We start from the raw sequence: 13,653 nt of genomic DNA on the forward strand, positions 1-13,653 counted from the left end.
TGAAGAAGATGAGCCCCTGGTTGTAAATGGATGACTGTGACCCCCCCAAACTTAACCCCCACCAGGTGAACTTCACTGTGGATCAGATCCGTGCCATCATGGACAAGAAGTCCAACATCAGGAACATCTCTGTGATTGCCCACGTGGATCATGGGAAGTCCACTCTGACGGACTCGCTGGTGTCGATGGCGGGGATCATTGCTTCATCCCGTGCCGGAGAGACACGTTTTACAGACACGCGCAAAGACGAGCAGGAGCGCTGCATCACCATCAAATCAACGTATGTGGTTCATGGGTTTAGAATGGGTTTGGGTGCAGGTTGATGAGATCGACTGACAACAGAAGACAACAACCCAATATTGTCATCAGATCTTAATTCAAATGTTTCCAAATACTGATTAGTGCACAGAAATGACATCATATTTTTCAAACTGAGCCCCGACCATTTAAAACAAGTGCGACGAGCACAAAGAAAAGAGTGCGGATGGAAATCTCTCAGTTGAATTAACTTGTTTAGGAGAAAACAAGGTTTTGTTATTGTTATGTTCCAGAGGAGAAACACAGATATAGTTGTACAGGTCTGTGCTCAACTTAGTTATTCACAATAAATACTTCAATGCTCACACAGTGTCAGGTCTCCTATTATATTTGAGCCTTTACATGGCCACCATTTCTACTGCCTTGCTCCTTTGGGCTATGCCAAAGTACATACACGGTTGACTTATAGTTGTGTTTCTTTGCAGGTTGTTAATAGAATTATTAAAACTATCGAAGCAATAACTTTGTAAAGGCCGAACACATGTTTGTACCAGTAAATCCTTATTCGAGCCATGTAAAAGTCCCATTTTTAGTATCCGAAGGATTTTTTTACTAAAGAAGTTTAGTTCTCAAAAGCCTGAAAAACTAAATATTCACTGAAATCATTCCAGTCAAGCCAGTTTGAAGCATTTGAACTGGAAAGTCTCCCCTCAGCATGTCTGCCTCGTTTAAGTTCGGGGACCATCTGGCTCATTCCAGTATTGTGATGACTCAGTTTAGAAATTAATTCAGCTGAATTTAATCGAACTTCATTTCATCCAGCCTGGTCTTTACATGTATTTTAATTAGGTAGTGATAGGTGAACAGTGAGAAAGCCTTTTCCTGTCCCCTCTGTCATGCAGGGCCATCTCTTTGTACTATGAGCTTGGAGAAAACGACATGGCATTTATCAAGCACAGTAAAGACGGAAACGGCTTCCTCATCAACCTGATTGATTCTCCTGGTCACGTTGACTTCTCGTCGGAGGTCACTGCTGCCCTCAGGGTAACTGACGGAGCCCTGGTGGTGGTGGACTGTGTCTCGGGTAATAATGACACCCTTTCACATCCCACACTCGCACCCTCGCTTTTCACAAAGGCTCACCGGTTTGTGTCCTCTGACAGGTGTGTGTGTGCAGACAGAGACCGTGCTGAGGCAGGCAATCGCTGAGCGCATCAAGCCGGTCCTGATGATGAACAAGATGGACCGGGCCCTGCTTGAGCTGCAGCTGGAGCCAGATGAACTTTTCCAGACTTTTCAGCGCATCGTAGAGAACATCAACGTCATTATCTCCACCTATGGAGAGGATGAGGGGGGGCCCATGGGGAACATCATGGTGAGGCAGATGATCAAACACAACTCAGACACAAATATATGCTAAAATAGCTGCAATTTGCTGCTATACATTTACTATAGCTGCGATTTCTGAGAATGCTGAACTTTCCCCCCTTCAGATTGACCCTGTTATTGGTACAGTTGGGTTCGGCTCAGGCCTCCATGGCTGGGCTTTCACCTTAAAGCAGTTTGCTGAGATGTATGTGGCGAAGTTCACTTCGAAATATACTCAACTTGGACCAGCAGCGAGGTGTAAGAAAGTGGAGGACATGATGAAGAAACTGTGGGGAGATAGGTAAACTTGATGATCCACATGTCCAGACAGAAGCATGCTTCACATAGTAACTTAACATGGCTGAAAAGCAGCATTTGACTACCCTCAGTGGTTGAAAGTTTCAAGTTTGTTCCATCTCAGAAGTGTGCTCTGTTGCACCTGTACCACATCCACGTGATACACGGTGCACAAACCACACACTGAAGTACACTTCTACAACCCACCAGAGGTCAGCAAAACCTAGATTTTCAGCTAGTGTTAAGTTGCTCTTTAAATTTTTCTTGCACACACAAAGACATTTTCATAATAACTGGCATATATTGCACAATTAGACAGGATTATGAGCTAGATGTCAATCATCTGAGTGTCATGATGTTGTGCAATAATGTATATACAGATATTTTGATCCAAATGCCGGCAAGTTCAGTAAGACTGCCACCGGTCCTGATGGACAGAAACTTCCCCGCACCTTCAGCCAGCTCATTTTGGACCCCATCTTTAAGGTGAATGGAGAGGGAAAAAAAGTGACATAAACCTACAGTTAATATGTTTACGTAAGTAATTCCGGCCTGAATTGTCTGATGATCTTCACTCGTCTCTATTGTTAAAAATATATTTAAAGCGCCTACATATACGATTTTAACATTTTTGTCCTTAGCACCTTTTAGTGGTAATACCCAAAAGTGGTTTTTAAAAAGAAGTTAGACTTTGGGATTGAGTTTGATGCCGTCGTTTTGCCCGTTCTCACTGTCTAGGTATTTGATGCTATCATGAATTTCAAGAAGGACGAGATAGCCAAACTAATAGAGAAGCTGGACGTCAAACTAGACTCGGAGGACAAGGAGAAAGAGGGGAAGCCCCTGCTGAAGGCTGTGATGCGTCGTTGGCTGCCTGCTGGGGAGGCCCTACTCCAGATGATCACCATCCACCTGCCCTCCCCCGTCACTGCACAGAAATACCGCTGTGAGCTGCTCTATGAAGGGCCGGGAGACGACGAGGCTGCCATGGGTCAGTGGAACCTTTTCACAGCACCACACTCCTTTACACTCTGGAGAAGACATCATTTGAGATGGAGTGTTTAATGATTTGGTTTCGTAAAATACTGACCTAATTTGTAAGCTGTATTTTAGCTTTACGATATTCAGGGCTTACTATCTCTGTTGTCTTCTCAGGCATTAAGAACTGCGATCCTAAGGCTCCTTTGATCATGTACATTTCCAAGATGGTCCCAACCACGGACAAGGGTCGTTTCTACGCATTTGGCCGTGTATTCTCTGGCTGCGTGTCCACTGGCTTGAAAGTGCGTATCATGGGGCCAAATTACACCCCTGGCAAGAAGGAGGACCTTTACATCAAACCCATCCAGAGGTGAGCATGTTGAGGGAAAAAACCCTCCACTAAGGCCTGAGATGGTAGAAAAGCAAAGAAAATGAGTTAGTTTGTCTTCTCATACGTTGGTTTTCATGTTTTTGTTGGCAACGTTTTTATATCCATTTCCTTCTTTCCCTTCATCCAGGACTATTCTGATGATGGGCCGGTATGTAGAGCCCATAGAAGATGTCCCATGTGGCAACATCGTGGGTCTTGTCGGAGTAGACCAGTTCCTGATTAAGACCGGGACTATTACCACCTTTGAACACGTAGCGTGTTGCCTTTTCTCCCCTTATTTATTGTAGATCAAATACTGGTACACCACACAGTGGATCATTAGTTATTTATACTGAGTTATTGCTTGCCGTCGGCATAATTCTTCCTGTTGCAACAACCCTTTTAGCTTAGTGACTCTGGCTCTGTCTGCAGGCCCACAACTTGAGGGTGATGAAGTTCAGTGTGAGCCCTGTGGTCAGAGTCGCTGTGGAGGCCAAGAACCCCGCTGACCTGCCCAAACTGGTGGAGGGACTGAAGCGACTGGCCAAGTCTGATCCCATGGTGCAGTGCATCATCGAGGAGTCCGGGGAGCACATCATTGCTGGAGCGGGAGAGCTGCATCTGGAGATCTGCCTGAAGGACCTGGAGGAAGACCACGCCGGCATCCCACTGAAGGTGTGACGAGGAGAACCAAGATGTTTCTGTATTAAACTTAAGGCTCTTTACATAGATGTGTGAATGTATATCGTAAGTATTTTAGGAGATTATACACAATAAATGCACATTTGGTGCTCACTTTGTTGCTCACACATACTCTCAATTTTGACTCCCAGTTTCTTCATCTCGTTCCAGAAATCAGACCCAGTCGTGTCTTACAGAGAGACGGTGATGGAAGAATCAGATCAGATGTGTCTGTCCAAGTCCCCCAACAAGCACAATCGTCTCTTCATGAAGTCCCGCCCTTTCCCCGACGGCCTAGCTGAAGATATCGAGAAGGGAGAAGTCAGCCATCGCCAGGAGCTCAAGGCCCGTGCACGTTACCTCGCCGACAAGTATGAGTGGGAGGTGACAGAGGCCAGGAAGATCTGGTGCTTCGGTCCAGACGGAAGCGGGGCCAACCTGCTGATAGACATGACAAAGGGGGTTCAGTACCTCAACGAGATCAAGGACAGTGTCGTGGCTGGTTTCCAGTGGGCAACAAAAGAGGTGGGCAGCAGTTCACTTTGACTGCAAGTACATTAGCCTTCTCTAATTAGACACAATGTTGTTCTGTTGCATTTGTGATAGTGTTCTTTTAAAAGTGTGTGCTTTAGTTAGTACGGTTGCAGTCTCTGTCATCATCATGCAGGGTGCTCTGTGTGAGGAGAATATGCGGGCAGTTCGCTTTGACATTTATGACGTGACGCTGCACGCAGACGCCATCCACCGTGGTGGAGGACAGATTATTCCCACAGCTCGTAGGGTCCTGTACGCCTGCCAGCTCACGGCTCAGCCGCGACTCATGGAGCCTATATACCTGGTGGAGATACAGGTGTGTATGGAGACAGATTACCTCTAAAATGAGTCCTTAACACAACACTGTGAAATTGTGCAATTGTAAATTATCCCAAATCAGTTTTGTAAATCGATAAATATTATTGTGACATTCAAGTTTCTGTTGTAATTGATATCTGCACAGACTTCACTTGATTATGTTAAGATCATCAAATAGAGAACATGACTTTTAAGGCATTTAAAACAGGAACAGAAAATGCCAGATCTATAAAAGGGAGATTTGTAAGTGACTTCAGGTTCCAAATATTGTTTTTTATGACATTATGGGATTGTCTAAAAATAGTTGAATGTGACAAAAACACTTCATGCCTGACTGCTCTGCTTCTTGTCCGTGCAGTGCCCAGAGCAGGTGGTCGGTGGTATCTATGGTGTGTTGAACAGGAAGCGAGGTCATGTGTTTGAGGAATCCCAAGTGATTGGCACTCCCATGTTTGTGGTGAAAGCCTACCTGCCGGTCAATGAGTCCTTTGGTGAGTTTGTGTTTTAGTGCTGTATGATGGGTTTCTTTGTGGGATCTAATGCTCGCTCACGTAGTTTCAGGATGAATTTGTATGAATCCGACTAGATTCTCAATAGTTACACACAAATGTAATGATTTTTTTTTAATGCAATAACATTTTTTTATTTTTAATATAATTTATTGATTTGGTCATTATGTCCTTATTAACGGCACTATTTTTTAAACATTAGTATGCATGTGTATGTATTGCCTCCAGGGTTCACAGCTGACCTGCGCAGCAACACTGGAGGCCAGGCCTTTCCTCAGTGTGTATTCGATCACTGGCAGATTCTTCAGGGAGACCCCAGCGACTCCACCTCCAGACCCTTCCAGGTTGTCGCTGAAATTAGGAAACGCAAAGGTCTGAAAGAGGGCATTCCGGCCCTTGACAACTACTTGGACAAATTGTAAACATTGAGTCTGGATTATTTAATACCAAATCACCAAACCCCGTGGGCACTTCAACATTTTTGCACAGGCTTAAACTTTGAGTCCGCAGCAAAGAGGAAGCTTTAAGCTTTTATTGTAGGCTAGTTCATTTCACAGCTACAGTACACCAAGTGCCTAGGTCGAGGGTTTTGGGGAACAATTGGATAGCAGTTGTATTCCTTGTTTCTTCTATTTCTCCACATCCCTGTACAGTGCACTGTGATACTGCTGCAATAATGCGTATTTAAATGATCATGGCCAGATTAAACCATGGAAACCACAATAAAGTGTTACAGAAGTTAAACTCCCTGGATTGGATAATTGGTCAGTGGAGGTCATTAATAAAAACATTCAACTCGTGATGAAATTGTGACTCCCGACATATTGTTAGTTCTCTAGGTGACTTCAGGGAATAGTTCACCATTTTGGGAAATATCTTATTTGCTTTTGGCAGTGAATTCAATGAGAAGATCAATACCATTCTCACATTTATATGGTGAATATAGCCTGAGGCTATAGCCCGCAGCCGGTTAACTTAGCTTTGCACAAAAACTGAAATGAGAGAAAACATTCTTCTAGCTTCCTAATTCATTTATGAGACAAACAGAAAGTCAGCCTCAGTCCAACTTTATCACAATTTAGAGCTCAACAGTTAACACAATATATATATATAGAAATATTTGTAAACTCTGCACAAAAGTGTTAAAACAACAATTAGTCATTTTACAGGAGTCATGGCTAAAAGACGTTTTCAGGCAACCACCAGAAACCAGCGTTTCTGTGCAGTAAAAAATGTAAATATTGGGTTAAAACACAAAACATGGAAAATGCTAGTCTTGTACTTATCTTGCCGATACAATTTTTTGTTTTGTTTAACAGAAAATACGCAGTACTTGTATGACTATAACATTGTGTAATAAGAAAGCTGAATGACTACAAATAAGTGTATCAACTATAATGCTTTTATTTGATGATCTTCTGTTGTTTTAAGTTCATATTCTTGCTAATTTTTCTATTACTTCCTCATACCATTTAGTTCACAGGGAAAATTAATAAAAAGTTCCAAACAAAACCCTGTCCGCTTTTTTATTTTAAAAGGTGCTGGAAGGCGATGAACAGAGCCGGGCTGTTTCCCTTTTTCTAGACTCTATGGTAAGATAAGTTAATTGATTGATGGGTATAGCCTGGGCTTATATTTAGCAGACAAATAGACATTTGTTTATTCTTTTTATTTTCTTTCACCAAGATGATTAGTTTTGCTACTGATTAAGTGTTACTCGTGAGATGGGTTCTTTTCCAAAAACACAAGCAACACAATATATTTTTCACGCTTTAATCAATAGTAATTTCAAGTTACATATATAATGTTAATAAATGACACTTTAATATACAACCCTTTAAATTCCACACCAAGAGGGAAAGCTCTTCCATCCACACTTTTTAAAACAAAGCTAAAAAGAAACTTATCTGAAGAGTTAGTGTGCATCCATAGAACAAACAAATGAACATATGCAAGGCCGAGAAGTGCAAGGTATCTTGGGAATAGGCAACTACCAAGCAAGGACACAATAAATCACAGATTGTACTTTATGTAGAAACCTGGAAATTGCTTACCATTTCATGTTGTTAAGATTAATATGAAGTCTGGTTCAAAGAGTTTGACGCCTAAGAAGTCTACTGGTCTATGGAAGTTACAGCTGATGTGAAATTGAGTGAAACACTGGTCTGTACCGAGCGTTAATGGGGTTCTTGTCTTGGCAGATCTGTACATTCAGACAGTTTGCGACTCCTTTGCACTAATTCTGTGGAGTACAGGAAGGGGAATTGTACAGCTTAAGTAGAATTCAGTGTCAAGCTTTATGCCGTCAATCCACAGCAGTGACATCGATACTGTGAAAAATCTGAGAGGCTCCTCCCACTTCTTTTCCTCCCTTGTGGAGTCGGTAACAGTCATGTCTGTCTCAGAGGCTGGCATCACTACAACACAAAGGGATAAAAGGAAGCTGCTGATAAAGAGAGGCAGCATCTCAAATGACAAGCTACGCCCCATGTAGTGACCTACATTGCTTTTTGGCTATTTGTCTTCCCATGTGGCCAACAGTAGTGCACTATATGGAGGGAACAGTATGATGTCCGAGAGATTAGTCCCCAGAACGGCTGCTGAGGTGTGGCCCCACGCTGGTGTCAGGTTGTCACATTTGATGGAAGATCTTTTCAATGTCAGAGGTGACTATGTGTAGAAGATGACCTCAGGAATCTGTCCATCCTCTACAGAAGTGCCGTTGTTGTTGCCCGCCGCGTAGCAGAAAGTGAAACACGTCTTTGTGCCAGTAGATGATGACTCGTGCGTTACCTTCCGCATTCCCTTCGTCCCATAATGAGAGTCTGGGCCCTGTAAGACAGACAGACGGAAAAGACAGAGTAAAGCCAACGCTGCATAGTGACAGATTAGATTAGACTAAAATTTCCACAAAGGGGGGGAAAGAAACAGTAGCTGAAATGCTATGTCAATTAACCAATTCTCATTCAACAGATTATCATTTCATTGCCATTATTTAAATCAAGCTTCTCAGTTTTCTTTATCTTTTATGAGAGTACATTTTAATATATTTAGATCTGTGCAATGTTGGTCAAGCAAAAAAAGGCAGTTAAAGACTGCAAAACTGTGATTACTATTCTCACAATCTTTAGACATTTTATAAACCAAACGATGAGGGTAAATAATCATTAGTTGCAGACCTGGGGAAAAAAAAGAGAGCCTATTTTCCTAGACTGGAATGCACTCCTAAAAAGCATAGTACTGCATGTGTACGTGGTATTATCATCAACACATTACAGACCTTCAGTGTAGCACAGGCAGTGTAGTTGACGTTGGGTAATATCTCCACCGGTTCTTTGAACATGACTCTGAAGGTGTTGGATGACCCATCACAGCTAAAGCCTGTATCATTCTGGCCCAGCACCGTGTTGCTGTCTGTGTGAATGATCTGCATCGAGAAAAAACAGTCAAACATCCAAAATATGTTATAGTACATGCATACAACGTACAGTGAAACAGACAAATTTTATGAAAGGTTCAGGGTCCACACCTGTATGTTAACTTGGTAGTCTGTGGGTCCGTGTATCGATCCGTAGAGACCGAACCCAACCACAAATATCCTTCTGTTTACTGAGAACCTGGGAGGGAGAACAGAACGGGAACACATCAAGAGGGGCGATTGTATGATAGTTAAATGTGTCGAGATGCATGTACAATGGTTGACTAAAATCATGGGCATTTTCAGTTCAAAGACAATAACTAAATATTTACAAAGTCATTGATGCTTTCATTAATATAACCTCACTAACTTCAACGTAATAATAAAAAAATTTAATAAAAAAAAGTATGCTGTAATTATCTTTTTAAACTGCTCTGCTCCTCACTCACCGTATGCGGTCGCTTGTCCCGCTGTAACCCCAGCGGCTCTCCACCTGTCCAAAACGTGTGATGTTGCACTCCTTCCCGCGGAGGCAGCAGCGAGGGCGGTCAATAAATTCAACGCGAGGCTTCGGGTTTACAGTGAAGTGAAGGAAGAGAGTCACCACCTCTCGGTCAGTCAGAATACTGGACTGGGCTGGACCTGATGGGACGAAGACACGACCAGAGGACAAGGATCAGGCTCAAAAGCACAGCAAATGTGTGTGTGTGTGTGTGTGTGTGTGTGTGTGTGTGTGTGTGTGTGTGTGTGTGAAGCTACAGTGTTGGTTTGATTGTGTTTCTGTTCACCTGCAGCAAACTCCTCAATGGTCATGAGAGGGAAGCGGATGAGTGTGAGAGCTTTGCCCAGCACTTTGCGTTTGTTCTCAGGTGTGGGCTGCAGCTGCTGCCTGTGAGTCTCTGCGTCTGCCCAGCGCACCGAAGCGCCAAACAAACGCACCTCTCTCACCCCGAGAGTATCCCTCTCCAACACTGCCACCAATGTATCTAAGAGAGGGAGAAGTGGAAACTCAATGGTCAGTTAGGCCGTTATTCAGAAAAATAACATGTGGCAATAATGACATTCACAAGGTGAAATTACCCAAATCTACATCCGTAAAGCCTTCAGCGGCGAGAGCATCTCCAGTGTTCTTATCAATGTTCTCTAGACAAAGGCTGGCAAGCTGTGGCTCATCAAACAACCGTGCCTAAAACAATGAATACACCACCAGTTAAAGAAACATTTTACATCAAGTCACATGCAAGAACTGGTCTACATTCATTGCCGGAGGAAGCAAACCTGTGTGAGCAGCATGAACGCGTTGTCTGCTCGAAGGTTCTTCTTGAGGAACTCCACACAGTGAGCCTCCAGTGCTGGCACTGCATACTTTTTAGCTGTATATAGTGTGGTCATCACCGTCTCAGGCCCAATCTGGACTTCATCAGAGTAGAGAAACCTGCAAGTAGGCCCACAATTTATATCAGACGTTGCACATTTCAAATTCCCATGTATTGACTTGAATGCTGGATGAATTCTAATAATATAATAAATACATAAACAATGCAAGACACAATTGTATGAGCTCAATTACACCGGCAAATTCTTGCTATTTCCAAAATGCTGTGATGATAAAAAAATTATTAAATAAAAAAAACGCCCACTTTCAGGACACCCAAACCATCAGTTTAAACGGCACGCCCTCGCGCGCTCCTTACTTGAGCAGGGCCAGAAAGGCAGCCGGCTCCACATCAGGAAGCTCGATCTCCGTTGAGGTCGTCGCCATCCCGCCGTTGAACATGGCATCAAACACTGCGCTCCCCACCGCCAGAACAAACCTGACAACGTCAACAATCAGCAACAGCAGAGAAACAGAAGTCTTTTCGCTTTTCAGATTCACAGTTGGCGAGCTAATATTTTGCAAAAAAAACAATGCTGCCGAGCAGTCTTATTAACGTTACCTGTGCGCAGGTATCCTCTGAACCCCCATTCCTTTGCCCACCAAAAAATGAACGTCACTGAGCACCTCGTTGTTGAAGAGGAAAGCAAATCTCTCCTTGACGGTGCTCTTCGTCGCCTGCCAGTTGTACACCGGCTCTCGGTACACCAGCACAGACGCAGCCGCCGGAGTGGCGGTCGGCGCCCCCGACGCCGACGCGTTTGACGCTGCGGTGGTTGCCATGTTGGACGCCGGGGTGGCCATTACTCCCGCTGCCGCAGCACCTGCCGCAGCGGACTGCTGCAGGGAGTTCTGCGCAGTCGGCTGAGAAACACCGTTGCTGTCTCCGCCGCCAGGCCCCAGCTGCGGGTTGGGACGCCGCGCCGCTCCCTGCGCTCCGCCGCCGGCACCGCCCGCTCCGCCGTTGGACGCCGGCATGGAGAAAACGCTGTTGCTGGGCTGGCTGTTTCCCAAAGGACCCGGCCCGGAGAAATTAAGGCACGGAGGCCTACCGCTGTTGTCTCCAGCAGCCATCTTGAACCGAGTGTAGGCGTAAACAACACTCTTCGTCGCTTTAAGTATTTATCGTGCTCGACGGTCATAGCGGCCCTGAGCTGCCCCCTGGCGGCTGTTATTGGGACTACTGCGTGCTCCCCTGAGCAGGAGGTCCATTTTCCTCGCACACTTTATTCTATATACTATAGCAAATACGTCTGTTTATGATTACTTGTATTTCAAATAGGATATTGACTTTTCGGGTTATCGCGAGGCACAATCATTTGATTTGGTAGTCCCTGTTTTAAATATCTCCACTGAGGAGAGTTTGAAAACTGTCCATTAGTGTCCAGACCGCTGCCCAAAACTGTCCCCAAAATGTTAACAGTCATTGGGCACAACTGGCCAGATCCCATTTCAACTCAGGATTTGCTTTTAATATAGGAACAATGTAAATCTTTGACCCAGCGTGCTACAAATAATTGTCCATATCATCATTATTGCCGACGGATGAAAGTGATTTATATACATATCGCAGCTGCAGCACACCTCCCCAGCTTATTAACAAAAAAACATATTTTGAAGTTGCTCTACTTGACTTAACAAATATAAGGATACATATAAGATTAGGATTGCATGAAACGAGTAAATATTTTATAATCCCAGTTCATCAACATGTCTTCAGTAACAACAGAACGCCTGCAAAATGCCACTGAGAGTTTGGTTCTAACAAACATATTACAAACGACTGCTTGTCTAATTGAGCAAACAAATTACTTTGGAAAATATATTTTTTATAAAATGTTCCTTATTTCCCTTACTTTTCATGATATCTATGTTGTAATATTTGTAGAAAGTGCAATCTTTGGTGAGTAAATATTAGGATACACTTAATTACACAAAACACAAGTACTTCCCAATGCCTGTGAGCAAGTCAACCAACATGAATTAATATTGATCATGTACTCTGTATTTTTTCTGGGAACACAAGGGTTTTAGGGGAGTTTACATTCGACAATTGAAACTACATAAATTGGTTCACATATAGGCTGATTCTTGTATTTTAATTGAATCATATTATACCTGCAGGTCAACCTAAATATAATCCGCCCTATAATAATGGTATCCCTGGTAGAGTGATGATTTGAAGGAGGACTTAAGCCGTCATATGCAGTACATTTGAAAAACTGGCTAATCAGTGGTTGGGTCTCAAGAACCAAAATTAAAGGGTTATTATATGATAAAGATGTCAGTGTGAACCTGTATGAGACACTTAGCACTGTAATATAGAACTATGTGGCCTACCATGCCACTGGCGAAGGTAAGAGAGAAATAAGTAGGTCTGAAAAAGAAAAAAGCCTCCAGGATGTATTTCCTCTTTTTAATTATGCATATAGTTTCTTTGTGTTCTACTATAAAATAGCAATATGTGTTAATAGTATCTCTGCAAAGTTTGAATTTTTAGTAATTAATTTAGTGCACATTTCGTGTACCGTAGGTTTAGGTCCCTGAAAGCCAAAATGCCCTAACTTTCTTCCTGAACCTTGGACACCTCTGGTTCCACAACAGAGATGCTCTGCTCAAGCAGATGCACCAATACATACCAAGCAAGGCCGTGTGGAATATTGTTTCATCATAAGTAAGTCATATTTCAGTTTTTGGCTGGAATGTGGTTGATATCTTGCTGAGGCTGAGTCTGACAGTGGGTTTGGCGTTTTGGCAATTGGCGGATTCCGTAGGTCGTAAGCTTTCCAGAAAGGTGCATCAATCATGTGTGGTGTCAAGCTAGAGATATAAAAATGTATATTTTCTTGGGGAGCTCTCCCTAGTCACTTTCCAGTCCTCTCGAGTCATATTTATGGTTTATGTTCATATTTATGGTTGAATTGTGTTATAAACATGTAACATGTAAAGATATACATAATCAATCAAGTTGTTGTCTTTTAGTAGCTTTTCTTAGTTACACTGACATTTGACTGTTCTTCCTTTTTGTGGGGTTCAACAGAGCTTTGTGTACAGTATATAGCCCAAACCTGAATGCTTTGCTATACCAAATTGTGAGAAAACGGCAAATCTAGAAAAAAGTATTTCCTATATTTTAAATACTAAATGTTACATTTTCTGGCACCAGTATTTTGTATTTTATTTTAATAAATTTATTTGAGGTGTTTTTTGTATTAAAATACATTTTGATGTATTTTTGCCCATCTCTGCATGCAGTTAAGATATGAAGTAATTGAAATCTGTCAGGGTGCTGTGTATAAGCAAGTGCTATTTAATACAATAACACATTTTAATTTAACTTGACAAAGCTGGGTAAATTAGATTTTTTTTTTTTAATACTAGAAAAGACAACTTTTCTGAAATGCTTTGCAATGGAAAACAATGAATGAAAACCCTCGAAGACATTATTGAGTGCACCACACCGGCCAGCCCGGTATTAATTCAGCCCCATCCCGTCTGTGTCTCCTACGCTCATATCTCTCTCTCTCTCTCTCTCTCTCTCTCT

General features: G+C 42.8%; 2 protein-coding genes across 2 annotated transcripts; one reads left to right on the forward strand and one right to left on the reverse strand.

Moving 5' to 3' along the window:
- Positions 1–26: 26 nt before the first annotated feature.
- On the forward strand, positions 27–5,738 carry LOC306753253 (elongation factor 2b; the record flags this gene model as incomplete). The annotated part of the gene is made up of 13 exons (XM_079237120.1): positions 27–280; positions 1,161–1,342; positions 1,422–1,633; positions 1,752–1,927; positions 2,304–2,409; positions 2,662–2,914; positions 3,079–3,274; positions 3,423–3,546; positions 3,707–3,949; positions 4,127–4,480; positions 4,623–4,805; positions 5,166–5,298; positions 5,545–5,738. 13 exons carry the CDS (start codon positions 27–29, stop codon positions 5,736–5,738), a joined length of 2,610 nt encoding a protein of 869 aa, XP_079093246.1.
- Positions 5,739–6,197: 459 nt separating this feature from the next.
- Positions 6,198–11,204, reverse strand: btbd2b (BTB (POZ) domain containing 2b). The gene is made up of 9 exons (XM_079229801.1): positions 10,672–11,204; positions 10,429–10,548; positions 10,013–10,169; positions 9,815–9,920; positions 9,523–9,720; positions 9,184–9,376; positions 8,846–8,933; positions 8,597–8,743; positions 6,198–8,148 (listed from the first exon to the last, which is right to left on the reverse strand). Exons 1-9 carry the CDS (start codon positions 11,181–11,183, stop codon positions 7,987–7,989), a joined length of 1,683 nt encoding a protein of 560 aa, XP_079085927.1. The 5' UTR covers positions 11,184–11,204; the 3' UTR covers positions 6,198–7,986.
- Between the last annotated feature and the right edge of the window lie 2,449 nt (positions 11,205–13,653).

The sequence above is a fragment of the Taurulus bubalis genome (genome assembly GCF_910589615.1).
Source record: "Taurulus bubalis genome assembly, chromosome: 1".
Taxonomy (NCBI): Eukaryota; Metazoa; Chordata; class Actinopteri; order Perciformes; family Cottidae; genus Taurulus; species Taurulus bubalis.

Coding starts and splice junctions, on each gene's coding strand:
- btbd2b (XM_079229801.1), bottom strand. CDS start 11,183: ATGGCTGCTGGAGACAACAGCGGTAGGCCTCCGTGCCTTAATTTCTCC. Junction 10,170..10,428: donor GCCTTTCTGGCCCTGCTCAA/GTAAGGAGCGCG, acceptor GCCTACTTGCAG/GTTTCTCTACTCTGATGAAG. Junction 8,934..9,183: donor GGGACAAGCGACCGCATACG/GTGAGTGAGGAG, acceptor TCTCCCTCCCAG/GTTCTCAGTAAACAGAAGGA.